At 45.7% G+C, this 18135-nt stretch overlaps 2 protein-coding genes across 2 annotated transcripts; both read right to left on the bottom strand.

The window, feature by feature from the left end:
* Nucleotides 1-112: 112 nt before the first annotated feature.
* On the bottom strand, nt 113-5903 carry LOC104020594 (lymphocyte antigen 6E). The gene is made up of 3 exons (XM_009474034.2): nt 5361-5903; nt 1412-1531; nt 113-752 (listed from the first exon to the last, which is right to left on the bottom strand). Exons 1-3 carry the CDS (start codon nt 5410-5412, stop codon nt 544-546), a joined length of 381 nt encoding a protein of 126 aa, XP_009472309.2. The 5' UTR covers nt 5413-5903; the 3' UTR covers nt 113-543.
* Nucleotides 5904-9483: 3580 nt separating this feature from the next.
* LOC104020595 (lymphocyte antigen 6E) lies at nt 9484-17591 on the bottom strand. Its single transcript, XM_009474035.2, has 3 exons — nt 12933-17591; nt 10270-10389; nt 9484-9692 (listed from the first exon to the last, which is right to left on the bottom strand). Exons 1-3 carry the CDS (start codon nt 12982-12984, stop codon nt 9484-9486), a joined length of 381 nt encoding a protein of 126 aa, XP_009472310.1. The 5' UTR covers nt 12985-17591.
* Nucleotides 17592-18135: the final 544 nt, after the last annotated feature.

The raw sequence follows: 18135 nt of genomic DNA, 5'->3' as shown, positions 1-18135 counted from the left end.
ATTTCAGTGTTATTTCAACTTGACTTGCAGACTAACGCCTCTGCTTTTGTTGCTGCTAACATGGATGCATCCAGCCGCTACGCCTGATGTACCGTACCACACAGTCACACAATAGAATAAAATAACACTTTATTGTGCCCAGCTTCTGTTTAACAACTCTAATATTAAAGGCTTCATCAGAGCAAAATGATACAGGGCAGAAAATGGTATAAAGGGAAAAAATGGCACAAGAGAATAGCAGGGACAAAATGAAGGTGAAAAAATGCACAGAGTTATAAAGGCCAATAATAGGAGAGATGGTGACTATATGGTGCCAGTCTGCATATGCAGGGCTCCACATCATGCCTTCTTCTTCCAAACACCATTTTGAGGTAGAGCTGTGCTCTTATGCATTGTCATCAGAGCACAGAAAGAGCAAAAATATTTGCTGATGGGATGTGACCTTCCAGGTAGGCAAAACAGGGCAGCATTCACACTGTACAGGTGCGACTTTGATCCCTTGCAACGCAAGGCCAAGCAACTCCTTTTTCCCCACCAGCCCCTTTAAAAACCCAGCCGGAGGATGCAAGCAAGACTGGCCAAGACTCCCAGAGCTATTATAGTGTAGCTGGTTTTCACACTGCTGGCACCACTGATGTTGCACAAGGAAGTCTCGCAGCAGCTAGTAGCAACACCGGCTATGCCGATATTCAGGTCAATTGTTGGGCAAAATGCAGAACATTTCTTGGTAATACGCTGGTTACGGTCATTGCCTGAAGTGGGGGAGAAAGAAAACAGAAAGAAAAGTCAGGTTTTTTATTATGTATATTTTTTACAGACTTCAATGATAGACTGGCTGTGCAATATCCAGTGGGGAATACGTTGTTCTGTACTTAATGCTGTTGGTTTTCCCTTGCGCTTCATCACACTGCATCGTTATTTGTGTATATGTGACCTATGGAGACTATCTACAGGCCTTACGACTCCCCTGCTGTTTTCAGGGTGAGCGGAGTGCAACACAGGGCAAGAATTTGGAGATCTAATGCATTTGTATAGTGCAAGATTGCAAGACATCATCATCACCATGCCTTGGGATTGCTCCTTCCACACTACGTGGCCCTTTCCAATTCCACCACCTCATGAGTGTATATTTGAGCTTGGAGATGAGACAAGGGGTTTGTGCAGAGAAATCCCCTCACTTCCAATGATGTCCCCCATTCCTGAGTGTGTTTAATCAGCAGTGCAGTATTGCTACAATATATTGCAACAGAGACGGGCTATGCTGAGTTCCCACCTGCTGTAAGATTTGCTCGCTGTGTGCTGTGATCCTCATTAATTCTTCCACCACACCTCATGGTGGTAGGAGGCTCTGCAGTCAGCCTAAACTGAACCCCATCTTCTCATCAGAGCCTTAGAAAAGCTTCACACTTACCGAGTCCTGTGGTAGAATAGGTTGTGAGACAGTACTTCTCATGGTCAGAGCATGTGGTTGTACTGAGACAATGTATATTGGAAGATGCATCTTTACATGTGAAACATGTCAAGGAGAAAGCTGCAAAAGAAGCACACAACACTCATCAATCACCTCTAGAAATATCTGTAGCAGCACAAAACTGGTGGTGCTGGTCCAGATGGAGGATCTGTCAAGCCCAGCGGCCAGAGTGTATGAAACTTGGCCCCAGCGACTCTCCTCAATCCAAATTACTTTAAGCTCAGATTCCTGACAGTGATGTGGTTTGTTCATGTAGTAACCCTCAAGGAATCTTCCTTCTGGGTACTTACTTGAGTCTCTCTTGAATCCATTTAAACATCTGGCATCCCCCGTGTGCTTTTGGAAGGAGCTCCCAAGTCTAATACCACTTGCAGCATGAAGCTGTTGTGGTTTCTTTCCAACCTGGCTCCTCTAAGCCCCGCTTGCTGGCCACTAGCTCTTGTATGGAAAGAGTCCAGTGGATTCCTGTCCACACTCTTTCACGTCCTCTTTAAGTCATCTGAAGAGTCCTGACCTATACATCCTTTTTCAGAGCACATAGACCAACAGTGAATCATTTAAAAAAATCTTTGTGAGTACAAAAAGGGAGGCACACACCTAAGAGTAACCCCCCCGGCCATACTAGGCATGAATATTTTACTGCATGCCCCCACAACATATCTCAATTGAGGGACAAGTGACCTAGATCTTCTTCTCAGTGTTTGCTGGGAAGATGGATGCTTGCATTTGGCTGGTTCATTTTCAGAGCTCTCCTGAGTTGGAAGGCAATCTTGGACCTGTAGAAGACAGGGCTCAGCAAACCACCTCCTTGGCTGCAGCAGACTCCTTTTTAGAGCCGTCCATGGGTGATGACTGCCTGACACTACAAAATGTGTACATCTGTAACACTGGGCATCTGCAAACACTGTGCTAATACGAATGAATGAAAACAGCTTGCACTCAAGTAAGCTAAAGCAGTCATTCATAGCAAAGAGATCCTCAGGGAAGGTTTCTTTGCATGATAAGGGGAATTTCCTACTCATCTGTTTATCTGGAGCAAACACTCCCGCAGTAATGTCACCCACCGGGAATTAGGCTCATTCTTATTTCCAGGTTATGCCTGTCTATGGCCAGTTAATACCCGTCTTATTTTTGTACCAGCACTGTCCTTTGCCTTCCTTGCTCTTTATCTCCCTCACTCTTCTTCCTTTGCCCAGGCTTCTTTGCCCTTGTTGGTGTCTTTGCCAGCAATGTCCCAACCTCATTGCTGCCCTTGTTTGACCTTAGACAAACTAATCTGGCCCGAACAGGCTCTCTGCTCCCTAATGTCCTACTAGCCCAGACCTGGCCCCAGCTCTGACCGTGACCCAGATGACCAGGGTGTGCACTGTATTTCATAGGAAGCCACAAAAATGCCTCTTAGGGCACTATTCATCCTTCTCTGTCTCTGTGGAAACTGTCTTTTCTCCCCACTCCAGCTAACAACCCCTTTGCCCTTTCCATAGCCGCCCAGGACTGACCATCAATTGCCTCTTGTGGTCTGTAGTCCTTGCAGATCCTACTCTCCCTGTGTCGTCTCTCACTGAAGAGCAGCTAGCAGAGGACACAGAGGTCAGGCAACTGGGCTTGCAGTGACTCAGATCCCATCACCCTTATGATTTCAAAAGCCTCAGGCCTGACACCCAGCTCACTCTGACTTGATACCAAGACTTGCAATTTGCTTCCTACCTTAGTCATGGTCATTTCCATCTGCAGACTCTTAGCTGTCCTGCCTGGCTCTTGCATTCAGTATTCTCCTGACACTGCAAGCTACTTTTTTTTTTTTTTTTCCAAGTCTGGGACCCTCCTTTAGACTATCTGCACTCAAAACAGTGTGGCTTCAGTCTCTTTTCTTGTGCAAACCCTGCACAGGCACATTTTGCTCCACCGCACTGGGAACAACCCTTTCCTCCCAGAATAACCGTATACTAGAGCAGAGTCCCCAGACTGGGTTTTCCAGATATGTAACCCATTTTATTCCTTAATTAACACAACTGGGTTTTCCAGACATGTCACTCGTTTTATTCCTTAATTAATGCAGCTTCTTTAATCAAACCCATTCCTAGAAAAACTTCCTGAATCTATGCAGGAAACAGTGGAGCTTGTTACATGCCCAAGTCCTGTTTCATCCCAACCTCCCAAAGCTGCTGATTTAAGAGTACAGTTGTCCTGGGACTCTTCTGTCCCAGGGAGGGGGCAAGCATCTGCAGGGGTGAGTTTGCCAACATCTCTCCATGCTCAGGACCTTTCTCTCTCACTCACATTTACTGTAGAGGACTCTGGAGGCATGTGGGCTCCTAACCTGGTAGCTCAGTTAAGACCCTGAAGTCAGGTAGGACAATTTTGATCCTCTATCCTAGTAAGAACAACAGTTGCTCATGCTACCAGAAAACACTTCTGATTTTATTGTATCTGTTGAGATATCTGTTGTAAGGAGGGCTGAGTGGGGAAGGGAACAATATTTCTTTAGAAATGTGCCCCACTCAGGATGCAAACCTGGGGTTAAACTAGGCTGCCTTTGGAGGTCTCCTGTCTGTGCCTAGCAAGACCTCTGCTCTAACCGAAAAAGAATATTCCTCAGAGCAACATTTTCATGTGAATAATTTGAGCCACCCAGCTAAACAACTTACACATGTAAAGCATTAGCAAGTGCAAGTGCCGGAGGATGCAGGATTTACACCGTTAAAATCAGTCAGGTTCAGGATTAATTGGAACAGCAACCAGCCTTCTGGCTAGATTGCACAGTGAAGCTGTGCTGCGTATGTGTTAATTTTCACGAACTCCTTTGGTAAGTTTGCTGTCTCATTACGTGATCTTTTTAAAAAATGTGATTACAGTTGATAAGCTGCAGGAAAGAATCCTTTTATTTCCCTCAACTTTCTCAACCCGGTTGAGCACAATGATTTAGCACATGGCAAATTTAAAGCCTGTGAAGTCCCACAGTAAGAGCATTTACAGCCTCAAATTAAGTATGAGCCTAAGTGCTCTGCTAGATCAGGACCAGAAGGGCCAGTAATTTGCAGGTAAAGCCCTACAGCAGAGCCTGAGAAAAATTCAGTTTGCAATAATGCAAAAGCCCTCCAAGCTGAGGAAATCAACTCTACCCCTGGAATAGTCAGAGGGATATTCAGGGCTGCAACCTCTGTTCCTTGCCTGACCCACAGCTCACTCCTGTGCAAATGGGGCATCTTCCAGAGGCACAGACAGCAGTCCTTGGCAGAACCCAGCCAGGCAGAGTTAAAGTGCATGTTCCCAGTGCATCTTTCCCAAAAGAAACAGCCACCAGTTATCAGAACGAGAATGGGACTCTGTGTCTCCATCCCAGACCCGAGGTCAACGTCGGCAAAGTTGCACCTCAAAGCGACAAGCTGCAAGAAAGAGATGGGAGCCAGAATTGTGTCTTCTTGTGGCATGCCCATCACCACCAATTTAGGTAATGATGGTTTGTAATTGCAACCAATAAACAAGCAAGTGAAAAAAAAATAATCAGGCTGTAGTTAGTTATATGTCAAATTTGCAGCTTTATTGTACCTCTTGCCCTTTGGTGTCCAGCTCTGTATATCCCTCAGCTAATCCCCCTTCTCATGGAGCTGCACCGAGGGCTCTCAGCTGCCTACACTGAGCCATTCCAAGGGCTGGGACTAGTGAGGTGGGTATCTCATCCCCCACTTCAGCTCCTCAGCATCCTTCCAACTTCTGGTGAGGATAAGTCCCCTGGCTTCTTATCCTGAGGACTGGAATATTCTCTAGAGATTAATGACCCTTCAGCTTTACCATTCATGCTGCAAAATCACCTTGTCATCCTGCAATATCAAAGACATGCCCCAACTCTGGGGGTCTCGCTAGTGCAAAGCAATCCTTGGAGACTCACCACTCTCGGTGCACAGGGTTACGATGAGCACGACAAGAAGAGAAGTCTTCATCCTTTATAGGTCTTGCAGCCTCCAAAACAAGCAGGACTCACCCAGGGCAGGTTTTATACCTCTGCAGAGATTGCTTTGATGCTGGGGTAATAACTATAGGGTTGCTGTGTCAGATGGTGGATAATTGCGAGTAACGTGTCCGTGCTTGCGTGTGGAAGTATGCTTTGTTGGAAATCTAAACAGGCATATATTCTCTCCAAGCTTCTGCTTTTCCTAGTTGTTTCACAATGCAGTTTGTTCATCTGGTGTTAAGTACGCAACAGTTTCTAATTCTGGATAAGTGGAGGAAAAGCAAAAGACAAAAACAAAACAGTGTCCACATGAGAAGAGGACTGTTTTCCTTTCCAGGTCAGTCTGAGGCTCGGAGCAGGCTGCATCCTTGAAGATCCTGTCCTCACACACTGTTTTAGTACATGTGGAAATTGATTGAATTTGAAATTGAAATTGGGATTGAAACTTCTACAAAATGTCTCCCAGGACTGTTAATACAGCTAGATCAGAAGAGCGGTATCTTTCCACTGCATTTCATAGGGGACCAGACATCATTTTCTGTGGGCCTCTTTAAGACAGCATTTCAAAATCATAAATGTTTCTGTTCTAAAATTGGATATTTTTTATGAGGGAAAATATTCTCTTATTAGAAAATATATTCCACTGGGCAATGAAAATGACCACTTAAATTAAAAAATAGAAATAACACCCACCCCCATCACATGGAACAAGCTGTGATTTTTTTCACAAATTACAAAAAATAAATGTCAGGGAGAAAAAAACAAACAGCTAAAGCATGGAGAATGAGGGATTGCCTGATCAAGGATCTCAACTCATTGTCTTCAGAAAAAAAAAGTATAGCCAGCCAAAATTATGTGAAATGCCAAATAGGAGTACTCCACTGGATTTCCATACGGTGTTCTTTATTCCTCCTTTTTTTATCATGTTTCATCCTATCACCCTGTATAAAATCAGAATCTTTCCCATCTTCTTCTGATTGCTGTTGCTTTTTCCTCTCACCATTGTCTTTCTGCCATCTACTCGTGGGGACGGAGGCACAGTCCCAGAAACGGTCCAGCTGGAACCCTTTCACATGACACTCAGAGCTGCAGGAGCAACCTGCGTGCCCCAAGCCTCTGCCAGCGACTCTGCCCCTTGCTGCTCTCCATCTGTTTTGTTTCCCTTTTTTCTTAGTCTCAAAGTTGCTCAGATTTCCATCTCCCATGGAATATTTGGGCTTCCAGTATGACCGACCTACAGTCATTATCTCATCGAAAAGGCATGCCCGGTTCTTGAGGTGATGTAACTCTTTCCAACACGTCTAAATTGGATGTATAAATATTCTTAGTGTGGAGACCCGCGTGACTAAGGTGAGGAAAATTCTGCTTTCTCAATAGGTAGAGCATGAAACTCAGTTGGAACAGAGGTGGCAATTAACCAAGAAAGCTCAAAGGAGGGGTGGTGTTTGGCTTCATGAGGCCAATGCCTGTGTAAGGCACCAGGCAGGAGGAAAACAGAAGTTGGCACCCTCCATGCCAGGCACTGCAACCCTCTCTTCCTTGTAAAATATTTTATTTTCCCCAATCCAGAAAGGATTTCATCAGTCTTTATTGGTAAATAAACTTTTATTGCTGACTATTTGAGGTAATAGCAGAAAAGGGGGCTCTAGGCACAAGGCGATGCCATTCTGCAGCCCGTACGTTGCGCTGAAGAGGCAGCCCACATTCAGATTTATTTCAGCCAACAGCATCCATTAACAGGTACAGAAATAGCAGCTCAGCCAGGCACTTTTTTTTTTTCCCCTCCCTTGTAGTCTCATCCAAGCAAAAACTAAAATATCTCTTGTCTCCTGCAAGCTGCTGAGATTTTGAGATGGCAAGGCTTTATTTCTTAAAGGAGTTATTGCAGGATTTCTGACAGTCAAGGTTTTCCATTAGATGGTCCTGCACTCTTCCAGCTGGTTCCATATGTCCCCCTGATATTAATGTTATCCTCATCCCTCACCAGTGCCAGGTGAGATGATAGATTGGAAAGAACCCATGGGGGTAGAAAGGACACAGATGATTAGGACATCAGAGGGACCAAGGCAAAGGAGGAGATAATGTCACTGTCCACAAGTATTTGGAAGCTATGAACTTGAAGAAAATTTTGGAAAGAGTAACAGGGGATTTAAGTGGGGGTGGAAAGACTTATTTCCCTTGACACAGTTGCTGAGTGGAGAAGGAAGAAGAGTGTTTTGCTCATCTTGTTCTAAAGCTGGTTAAAATTGTCATGAGAGAAGGGCAAACAATTTCTTTATTTTGGTGAAAACACGTAGTTTTCATGAAACAAAAGCTGAAATTTAAAAGTAACTGTGGAATTCAGATGTTTTTACTAAATGTGGATTTTCAAGTTGGCCAAAAGCTTTGAGAAACATTTCAGAAATTATTGTGATTAACATATAGGAAAAGTGATGGGAAAAGTGGTTAAAAGAAGTGCAAAAAAACAAGTTTCTGTTGGTTCCTCAGCACAGAAATGCTACAACACTACCATTCTTCAGTTAGCCCATCTCATTGTTGTGGTTTAACCCCAGTTGGCAACTAAGCACCACACAGCTGCTTGCTCACCCTCCCCTGCCCCAGTGGGATGGGGAAGAGAATCAGAAAAAAAAAGTAAAACCTGTGGCTTGAGATAAAGACAGTTTAATAGGACAGCAGAGGAAGAGATAATAATAATAATGATAAAAGAATATACAAAATAAGTGATGCACAATGCAATTTCTCACCATGCACCGACTGATGCCCAGCCAGTTCCTGAGCAGCGGTCCCCCCACAGCCAGCTCCCCCCAGTTTATATACTGGGCATGACGTCATATGGTATGGAATAGCCCTTTGGCCAGTCTGGGTCAGCTGTGCTGGCTGTGCCCCCTCCCAGCTTCGTGTGCACGTGGCAGAGCATGGGAAGCTGAAAAGTCCTTGACTAGTATAAACACTAAAATGCACCCTCCAGCTCCAAGAGTGCATGTATTTTGTCCATCTCAGCTATAGCTCTGCTCCTCCAAAAGCTGCAGGGGATCTCCACTCCATCTCCTCCATCCCAAAGCCTGGAAATGCAGCAGTGACAGAGGAAAGAGAAGGAGCAAAGACCTCCCCACCAGATCAGACACCCATCACCTCTGCTAGGTGGTTTCTGCCCGTTTCCCCTGTCCCTGCAGGGAAGTCATGAGCAATCACTCAGACACCAGCATCTTCTCCAAGCAGGCATGGAGGTCCCCTTTCTATGAGGGCAGATTCCAGTAGCACCGTCCTCATCTTAGACATCTCCAGCATCTTCTCCAAGCAGGCACGGAGGTCCCCTTTCTATGAGGGCAGATTCCAGTAGCACCGTCCTCATCTTAGACATCTCCAGCATCTTGGGGTGGGACCTTTACCTATTTTAAAAGCCGAAACCACACACCCTGCAGAGATCACATGAGAACTTTGCAGCACAGCCAGGAGCACAACCAATACCTGGCAAACCTCCAGTCCTGTGTGTTAGCAGTTACAAAACAATTCTTACTGTTGCTTGCAATGGGAACAACACGAACATCTTTGACCTTTCCAGACTGACACCTTCATTCATTAGCGCTGAGTGATCAGGCAGAACATCTGGCTTTATGGAGTGGCTGTCTTGAGCTGCCAGATGCAACTGAGTCAACTGAGAAAGGCAGCCAGGAGAAGACTCCCAGGTACTGAAAAGAGGAATTCAATGTGAGGGAGAGATTCAGACTACAGACCTTTCTGTCAGAGCTGTTTTCTCAGGCTGATTTTAGTGTGGATATAACAAACACACTCTAGAATAACATAAATCTTTATTTTGTCTGACGATTGTCACTCAGATGCTATCAAAAGAGCTTTCACAAGGAAAATTAATACAAAACAACAAAAGATACAGGGGAAAAAATACACTGCTGTGCCATTTTGTGGATGGGATCTGAAGCAACATCTTGGAAAAAACAGGGTAGCATAGACCCTGTTGGAGATACTTGACAGACGATGTTGGTTTCTCAGTTGGGGAATACCTTGTAGGTTTTAGGGTTGTCACATCTTCTCCCACCTCTCATCACAATCCTGCCTTGATGACACAGATCAAACTGGCCACAATTCCCAGGAACATCACGGCGTAGCTGATTTTTACGCTGTTGGCACCACTGAAATTGCACAGGGAGGTGCTACAGCATTTGGTGGAATAAGCCGCCACACCAAAGTTCACGTTCGTCTCAGGACAGTCTACAGAACATTTCTTGGTGATGCGGTGTCCCACGTCCTTGCCTGGATGGAGAATAGACAAGAAAGGACAGCTGTGATTTAAGATTCTTCTGCAAGAGCTGACCAGAGGATTACAGGAGGAAGTATATTGCACTATGCTTAATTTACAATGCAGCAATAACGGCCATCAGTGGATTTTTATGAGTGCTGGGTGAGTGTCCACACAACCTGGATCAAATGCATGACACTAGAAAGTCCTTGGTTAGAAACCCACACCATGCTTCACGTAGGACAGCAAAAAAATCACTGCCAATGCATTTTCAGTTTCTAAAACCACACTACTTACAGCCAACTCCTTTTCGTCCTCCATCACAAAGCATGTGTGTGAGCTCTCAGATCAAGCAACAGGGTCTGCTCATGAAAATCTATGTGCTTCAGCCAGCCCTGCCACAAGGTGGTGAGGAACGTACCCCAGGTGGTGGATCACAGGACGCCGCTGAGGGATTCATACATTATATGTTGTGATCCTTGAACCTCAGTGATCAACAACTACTGCCCTCAAAAAACTATTGCCCATCAGTGTCTCTGGAGGGGAAAAAAACCAAAACAAAATGCTCCTTGATGCATAGCTGGTACTCACCAAACCCAGCAGAGCTGTATGTGGTTATACAGTATTTCTCATGGTCTTCACACTTGTAAGTTTTAAGACAGTTCCAGTTGGAGTGCTCGTTGTTGCATGTGTAGCAAAACAGTGAGGAAGCTGGAAAGAGCACACATGACACATGTTAGTGGTTTCCAGCAGTGCCCGCCTGGGAAGAAAGTGACAAAAGCCATGTCCCTTCTTGGAAAATACAAGGTGAAAAGTATGTTATGAACAAGCTTTCATGACAAATGAAATAAGAGGTTGGTTTTGATTAATGAAGCTGGCAAAGCAAACAAACAGAACAAAACAAGTTTTCTTTCTTTACTTGAGATTTTCAGTGATTAAACCTGAAAACACATTTTTTCAGCCTGAGCAGCACTCTCAGGTGACCCTTCTTTCTCCCTCGGGTCTGCATTGGCCTTGTTGACAGCCAACCTACAAAAGCAGAGCTCACGACCTGCCCAGCTGGGTCTAGCATCGTTCTGGCAAGGAGAGGATGAACTGGCACTGTTCTCAGGTGAGAGCTTAGTTTTCAGTATTTTCAGACTGCATCTGCAAAACACTGTACAGACATGAATTAATTAAAGCCTATGACACCCCTGTGAGCTAAATTACTGATCACAGAACCACATTAAAGGGAGTTCCCTGGGAGAGGTTGCTCTGGACAATAGAGAGATTATTTCTACCAGCGTCTGGAAAAACATGTTCTCAGTGATATTATTAGCAGGGCTGAGCCAGGTCTATTACAGAGCCAGAAGGAGGTAGGATATGTATTTCTGAACAAAACTGAAGTAAATTGAGTTTCCAGGCTGGCCAGCTGGCCATGCTAGAAACACGGGCACGTAACATCTCATTCCCTGGAGGTGGATTCACAATTGGTAGAAACTGTTTCCCTCCTGTTCAGAGTCCCACGAAATGCTCCTCATTTCTGAGCAGGGGTGACAGAGGCAGCTGAGCTGCTCTCAGGACAGCCTGCTCCATTGCCACCAGTGGTGGAGAGTTTCTGGTCGAAGGTGACCAAATTGCAAACCAGGGAGGGTCCTGGTTAGGCTGAAATTTCCCTGGTTCAGTTCCTCCTGGCTTTCTCAACCCAGGATGGTTCTTATTTCTGTACAGAATAGCCCCTTTCAATTGAATTTGAACGTATTTTTGACAAGGAAACTCCTCCTGGGAAGTCTCCAAAGCCCAGCCACTCAGTTGATTCAAATTCATCTCTGAAGTTGAACCAGCGCATGATGCCTTCTTAGACGATTCCAGAAGCAGTTTTAAAAGAGAATTAAGAGCCATTTTAGGCCCTACCTACCCCAGGTAGAAGAAGAAAAGGCCACCCCTCTCTGCTGCAGAGAGCTCAGGTGCCTTGTGTACAGCTCTGGGTCCTGGTACCCCAGCACACGACTGACCATCTTGCTCTGAAACCTAACCAGATGCTCTTTTCTAGTGCCAGGTGTTGCAAGCGCAGGTGTTTTCCATAACAGCAGATAAAATCATCCTTGTTGCATCCTGGTTTTAACTTCTCTTTAACTGACTATACAGCACTCACTGTTTCTCCATCCCTTGGATAAGTTCAGCCTTTCACCTCTCCTCTGGAGGTCCCCCAATCCGAGCTGTGGGCTGCTGTCCTTTTGCAGACCATCCAGAGCAATCCCAGATGCTGCCTAGCAAGTGTTATTGCATTTTACGTTCCCTGTAGCTCTCTCGGATCTGCTTTTCTGCCAAATCTCACAAAGTTGTTCAAACCACTTCCTGCTGCAGATGGAGCCGAGACCCCAGCATGTGCACAAAAGCAACTGAAATGCACTCGTGTTCACTGACTGATGCAAGGAAAATCCTTCCCAGTCAGGAAACAGTAACAGCTTAAATCATTATAGCTGTTATAAAGCCTTGCCTGCATCTGGCCTCCACCCTCCATTAGCTCTAGTTTTGCAAATGCAGCCAGAAATAGCCTTAACGGTGCAAAAAGGCTTGCAGTACTCCTTGAGATTGCAAATACATGCACAGAGCCAATGTTTCTGAACTGGACATTTCTACACAATTATCTAGTTATATCTGCACCTCCTCTTGAAAGAGGATGAGCGCAGAGCATTGTGGATCCCATTATAAACACACTCACTCCCAGACACTTAAAAAAGCTCTTCAAACCTATAAGCAAAGAGCTCTTAGGCTTTCAAATATCTGCCAGCAACCTAGTTTCTTAATTATAATGTCATTGTGGGAAATAAAGTGAAACGCTGGCAGAAGATGCAGTGTCAACACCAGCCCTGTTACCTTTATCAACAACTCCTGAAGTTTCATTCAGGAACAAAAATAAAACCAAAGGCAAAACTGTGAGCCCAGCTTAATTCCCATTAGCATTTTTCAGTTCACAGGTCTATCTTCAGATGTGAGTGGTCAGAGCTTGGTACTTGAGGGTGTGAGAAACCGGAGCAGTGAGCTCATCTTCTTTGGGTTATGGGTACCTCGGCAGAACTCACCCAGAAGCTAAGGCTCAACCACACTAAATATTGCTTGACGCAGTTGATGCCGGAGAAAAACTGCACTACCAAGACCTCACCAGTTGCAAAGAAAGCTGTCAAACCATCGTGTCCCTCTGTTATCCCTAATTTCTCTTCCGATATTTTCATCCTCTCCATCTGGCTCTCCCAGCCTCCAAAGCTCCTTACCTTGCTCAGCACACAGGACTGCCGCCAGCAGGGCAATCAGAAAAGCTTTCATGGTCGTTGTGCCCTCAGAGCCTGAACAATGTGGGATGGTGCACTACGGTAAGGTTTTATACTGGGACCGCGTTTACTTTGACTTCGTTTGATTAGAGTAATTTGAGGTTTTGGGAGTGACAGCACATAAGATATGATCAGTGATGGGTGTGTTTGTGCGTAGGAACCTATTACGAGGCTCCAGGTAGCAATTTTTTTAACATCTCATTCAGATCCAATCTTTTTTTCCAAGGCCTACTCCTGCTGACCATGGCTGCGTTGCTAATTTGGGGAACAATTTATGTGATTCAAACATGGGAGTCCCTTCTTACTCCGTTGGGCTGAACCGCGAAACCTGAAGCAAAGCAGAGGCAGCTGCGCCAGTCTGGGGTGGCTCATCGCTTGCAAGATAAATGGCGTCCCCTGGTATCCTCCATCCTTTCTCTCTGCCGTGATATGAGAGCTTCATATCTGTGGAAAGTGGGAGAGAAGGCAAAAAAGATGATTTTCACTGGATTGTCCACAGTCATTCAGAATTATCTCACTTGTACTAAGGAAAGTGCTTTAAGCAGAAAACCAGCTTGTATCGTTCCTGCAATGACACTATTTGTGCCTGGAGACTGTCACTCAGAGGCTCCCGTGGTCCAGGCAGTGATGGAGTCCGATGTTTCTGTTTTGCTCTGCTTCTCTGTCCTCCAGAAGCGTCCAGGGTTTCCAAACAACAATGTTTGTTGCTACCTGTAGACCAACTGTAGACTCTGTCAGGTTTTTCCAGTCCCTCATGAGCTTTCCAGTCCTTCTGGGTTCTCTCCTTCTGCTCCCACAACCATGTCATCCCCTCTTGCCAAATGACTCAGGATGCAGCAGAGGCACAAAGTACATGGAAACGACTGCAGGAGTTAAACTACGAATGGGAGCGAAAATGACTGAGAAATAAAACCATCTTGGTCAAGAAGACATCTCAGTAGACCAGGACCCTTCGTCTTTAGAGAGAGCAATGACCAAGGCGGGGCTTAGAGTCAAGGTGTGTAAGGTCACAAATGATGTGGAAACAGGATAAAGAACAGCCAGTTGCTCTTTATTTTTCCCCAAATTGCTCCCCAAGGAGTTGGTTCATAGGCTTTTCCTCTGATCATCTGTCTGCAGGATGCTGGGCAGATGGCCCCTTGTCCAACCCCTGTGATGAGTCTTTTGCTTCCAGTCATCTTTGTTTGCCCAGTTCCTCTTTTCTACAGCAGCTTCAGCCCCCAACAATTTCTGTCTGTGCCTGTGCCCAGAGCAGGGTGGAGGGGATGTGCATCCAGTTTTCAAAGTCTTCCACTCTGTTCTCTGGATTTTCCCTGACCTTGAGCATGAATCTTTAATCATCTCCTCTTTTAGCAAGGATGTGAGAGACCCACATGACAGTTAATGTAGCAACTATAGTCAGGAAATAATCTATGAAAAAGCCATGGTCTCCAAACAAGACTTTGTATAAATACAGGCATGAATGATATCAGGCAGGAAACATGATCTGCTAGAGCGTGGGGGGAAATAGTAGGTATTAGTCCACATTTGTTTTACGTGTCATAGCTAGGCTTCTCTCAGCCAGTTGGGCAAATGAAAACCAAAACTTCCTTCCCTTCCGTCCACATCAAAAATCAGAAATGAAACTGAATTATCGCACTGTGAATTCAGCTCATCTTGGAGCCAACCGAGCAAAAATATGCAGCTCCGCAGCAGGAAGAAGGGAGCAATGAATGAACACAGGCCACAACAAGAAGAAAAGCTTTGAAATTAAAACAAATAACTGAACAGTAAATAAATTACACTGTTAAGGCAAAGTGCAGCTGAATAGAAAATGTGCAAGTGAGAAATGGGCTGTAGGAAGTGGAAATGTGAGAAAGCATTTAACTAGATTAGAGAGAGGGAAGGTTAATAATAATAAACAAGATTAATATTTCACCCAGAACTGGAAAGAGAGAAGGAGGGAGTTGAGAAATATTGGTACAGAGCAAAATAAATCAAAGCAAACACACAAAGCTTGGGGGGAAATAATTAGACAGGCAAAGTGAACGTAAGAAATAAGATGGGATAGGAGGGAAGTATCGATGCTTCACTGTTTCTCCTATGGTGGCATTACTTAGCGCTGTGCAAAATGTACATATTGTTATGTGCAGACACTGTTCAGGTATTAACCATAACCCTTCAGGGTCTGAGGAGCATTTTCTACAGCTCCACAAATCCCAGTTTAATCAGCTGCTGGAGTCAGACTGCAGGGTCTCCTGTGGGGCCTGGATGGGGAAGGCATCTGGAGCATCACCTGGCCCTTATCCTTGTATCCCTGAAGGAGAAGCTTTGGGACCCAGACTGGGGTCTGGCCAGGTCCCAAAACCATGCTATTCTTGTGTGCTGTTGATATTGCAGTCACGCCCAGGGCCACTGCAAAGTCTCTGGACTCCAACCAGCACCACAGTGGTGGGGTGGGGGACGGGTGTCCTTTGAAGCAGAGAGCAACCCACTTTTTCAAGAAGGGGAGAAGAAAGCTGGAAGAAAAGCCAGGGCAAACTGGGGTAGTGGGAAGTGCAGATGGTGTCAGGAGACTTCAGGGAACACAGCGTGGAGGTGTTAAAAGTACTTTCCGAGGGACATAAAAAGAAAAAATTGTGGAGGGCAGCAGGGGGAATCTTACCGCAGAAATTGGGCTAGGTGGGTGTTAACCCAATGGTGTCAGGAAGGGTATTAAACAGTTAACAGAGCCTGGGAATTCAAAGGAAGAAACCTTAACCCACTTCGAGCTTGGCAGCCGACAGCATGTGTTTGTGCCAGACCTTGGGAGCGCACTGTGCAAGGCCTGTCCCTTTTGTGTAACTGGAGCCAGACAAAGCATGTTTTCAACCCGTGATGGAGTGGCAAGGTGGAGCAAACTGCCAGGTCTGGGGATTTTTTATTGTCAACTCTCCCCACTTCCTCCCTTTTTCTTTCCGGGAGGTGCCTCCAATCGCAGCTCTCCTCCATGGTGCAGGGAGGAGAAACTCTCCGTTTCAGCTTGGGGTTGCAAATAGAAGCCTCAACAGGGAAAGGAGATGCCATGGGAGAAGGTGGGAAGAAGGCAGCCAGGGGTAGTGCTCCCAGTGTGCCTGAGTCACACAGATGGTGCATGCAGGGCAAGCAGTCCAGCCCAGCATCAGGCTGATCTGGTCGTGTCATCTCCTTCCTTGGCAGGTCAGGGAAGGTTGGGTTGCTTCATCTGACCATGCAATGGCAACAGGGTTAGGTGAAGGGCAGAAAGGGGGGAGATCATGGGATCCAGAAACCCCAGAGAAAGAGGAAGACCTGTATGTGATATTTTGCCTTTTCCCCCTAAGGCCTGACTGTTGCAGGCAACCTGCTCTATTCTTCCTTTTCCCAAAGCACATCTGGGTCTGTAGCTGACCTGGTAGGCTCCAAACAACAGGACAGAGCTCCTCAGGTCAGCCTCGTGGCAGATGACAGAGGCTATCAAGCCTCCAGCTAGGAAGGACAGGGGTAGCCCAGATCCATCATGTCTGGCTGAATTATAAGGTGTTCCAGGTAGACTTCCATCTCAGCGTGACAGTTGTGATGGTCATGAGGAGCCTTGCTATTGGACATAATGGGTGAGGAACGAGTCCTTTGGGGTCGCTGCTACCAGCCAACAGAGGACCAAAGCCTTTGTCACATTCCCTTAACCTCCAGGGTCCTAGGAGATAATTCAGCCCCATCAGCTTGGAGGGTCATGGGGAGATATCAAACAGCACCATCACGCATGGAGTCAACCACCGTGATTCACATCCCCACCAATGCCCTGGCTGAAGGGCCAGTTCCAGACTAGCTCACCAAACAGGGCACAAGCCCAGCCCCAACGCCATCCATGCCATTGGACCATCAACACAGCTTGGACACACCCCAACCAGCATTGTCTCAAACAGTGCCCTGACATGGGGCTGCTCCTTGCAAGTAATTTGGCTGTAACCACCCTGTTTACAGAGGATAGAGGTTGGAGTTATGGATGTGAATCATCCTTCTTGGACCTGGGACAAGGTTTATTATTCTGTGGTGGCATCTCTGCAGCTAGCACAGGGGATATTGGAGACTTGTTGGGTTTGAAGGAAAAAGGGCAGTAAAGAAGGATGGTTGCAAGGAGGATGAAGAGGTGAGAGAGAAAAACCCATTACCTTCTTGGGATTCCCCCAAAAGAGTTAATGCCAGTCCTTGCCAAGGAGGATGCCACTGGCCACAATTGTGTTTGGGGAGAAATGATCCTCACAGGTTTATTTAAGTTTGCACTTGTAACACAGCTCAGTTCATAATTCCCAAAACTGTCATTGCTTTTTCACTGAAAGTGGCAATTTCCCATTGCCCAAGGTCCAGCCCTCCTGATCCTCTTTCATGACATGAGCAGCCAACGTGCAGGCACTAAAATAGGACCGTCCCCTCTGCCGCATGTTTATGTTGGTCCTGGCAAGCAAGGCTCTGGTCTTTCTTTGGAAATCTTGGGCTGCAATAGGCATCTGAACCATGCCAGTACAAACGCTTATGAAAGGCCGATCAAAAGCTTTGCCACAGAAGATTTTGGCCAGCCTCTCCAGGAAGAAAAGAAGGTGACAGCTTTCAGTTTGTCTTCACAAATCATGTTTGTCTTTCTAATCACTGTGGGGGTTTTGTGTTTGTTTTGTGTTTTTTCTTTTAAATTAAACTTTAAGATCCTGGAGTTACATGGTGGTGTAGAGAGCAGTCATTTGAACCTGCCAGGCCAGTCATATGTGAGAGAAACTCATGTAGGACACAGCTGTGGTAGCAACTGGACTTGTGAGAGCCTTCACAGCCGTCCACAGGGACACCAAGAAAGCCTTAGTCTAGTTGTTCATTTGACTTTTGTAAGAAATAAATTTTTCCATGTCTACCCATTATAAAGGGTAGACATGCACATCGCACCCCAGAAGGCAAGGAAACAGTCATGGTTTTCAAAATTGTTCTTTTTTTTTTAATTTGCTTTAGTTTCTTGACTCATCTTTTGCATGATGGGTATTTCAGGCCTGGAAGTGATCCTCTGTGCTGAAATCCAATAGCTGAAATTTCCAAGGTTAGGTGAAAGCTGAGAGTGAAATGAGAAAAGCACGTTTCTCTCTGTCTATGAGAAAGCTGTGACGAGCTCCACAGACAACCTCTCTGC

Source organism: Nipponia nippon, unplaced genomic scaffold (assembly GCF_047370975.1).
Source record: "Nipponia nippon isolate SJK-2023a ecotype South Korea unplaced genomic scaffold, ASM4737097v1 scaffold_1, whole genome shotgun sequence".
Lineage (NCBI taxonomy): Eukaryota > Metazoa > Chordata > Aves > Pelecaniformes > Threskiornithidae > Nipponia > Nipponia nippon.
The sequence above is the reverse complement of the archived record's forward strand: the minus strand, read 5'-3'. Positions and strand labels throughout refer to the sequence as shown.

Excerpts from the sequence above, each read along its gene's own strand:
- LOC104020594 (XM_009474034.2), bottom strand. The coding sequence starts at position 5,412 with ATGAAGACTTCTCTTCTTGTCGTGCTCATCGTAACCCTGTGCACCGAG. Across the intron at positions 1,532-5,360 it reads AACCCTGTGCACCGAGAGTG|CTTTCTCCTTGACATGTTTC; the intron begins GTGAGTCTCCAA and ends CTTCTTTTGCAG. Across the intron at positions 753-1,411 it reads CTATTCTACCACAGGACTCG|GCAATGACCGTAACCAGCGT; the intron begins GTAAGTGTGAAG and ends CCCCCACTTCAG.
- LOC104020595 (XM_009474035.2), bottom strand. The coding sequence starts at position 12,984 with ATGAAAGCTTTTCTGATTGCCCTGCTGGCGGCAGTCCTGTGTGCTGAG. Across the intron at positions 10,390-12,932 it reads AGTCCTGTGTGCTGAGCAAG|CTTCCTCACTGTTTTGCTAC; the intron begins GTAAGGAGCTTT and ends TGCTCTTTCCAG. Across the intron at positions 9,693-10,269 it reads ATACAGCTCTGCTGGGTTTG|GCAAGGACGTGGGACACCGC; the intron begins GTGAGTACCAGC and ends TTCTCCATCCAG.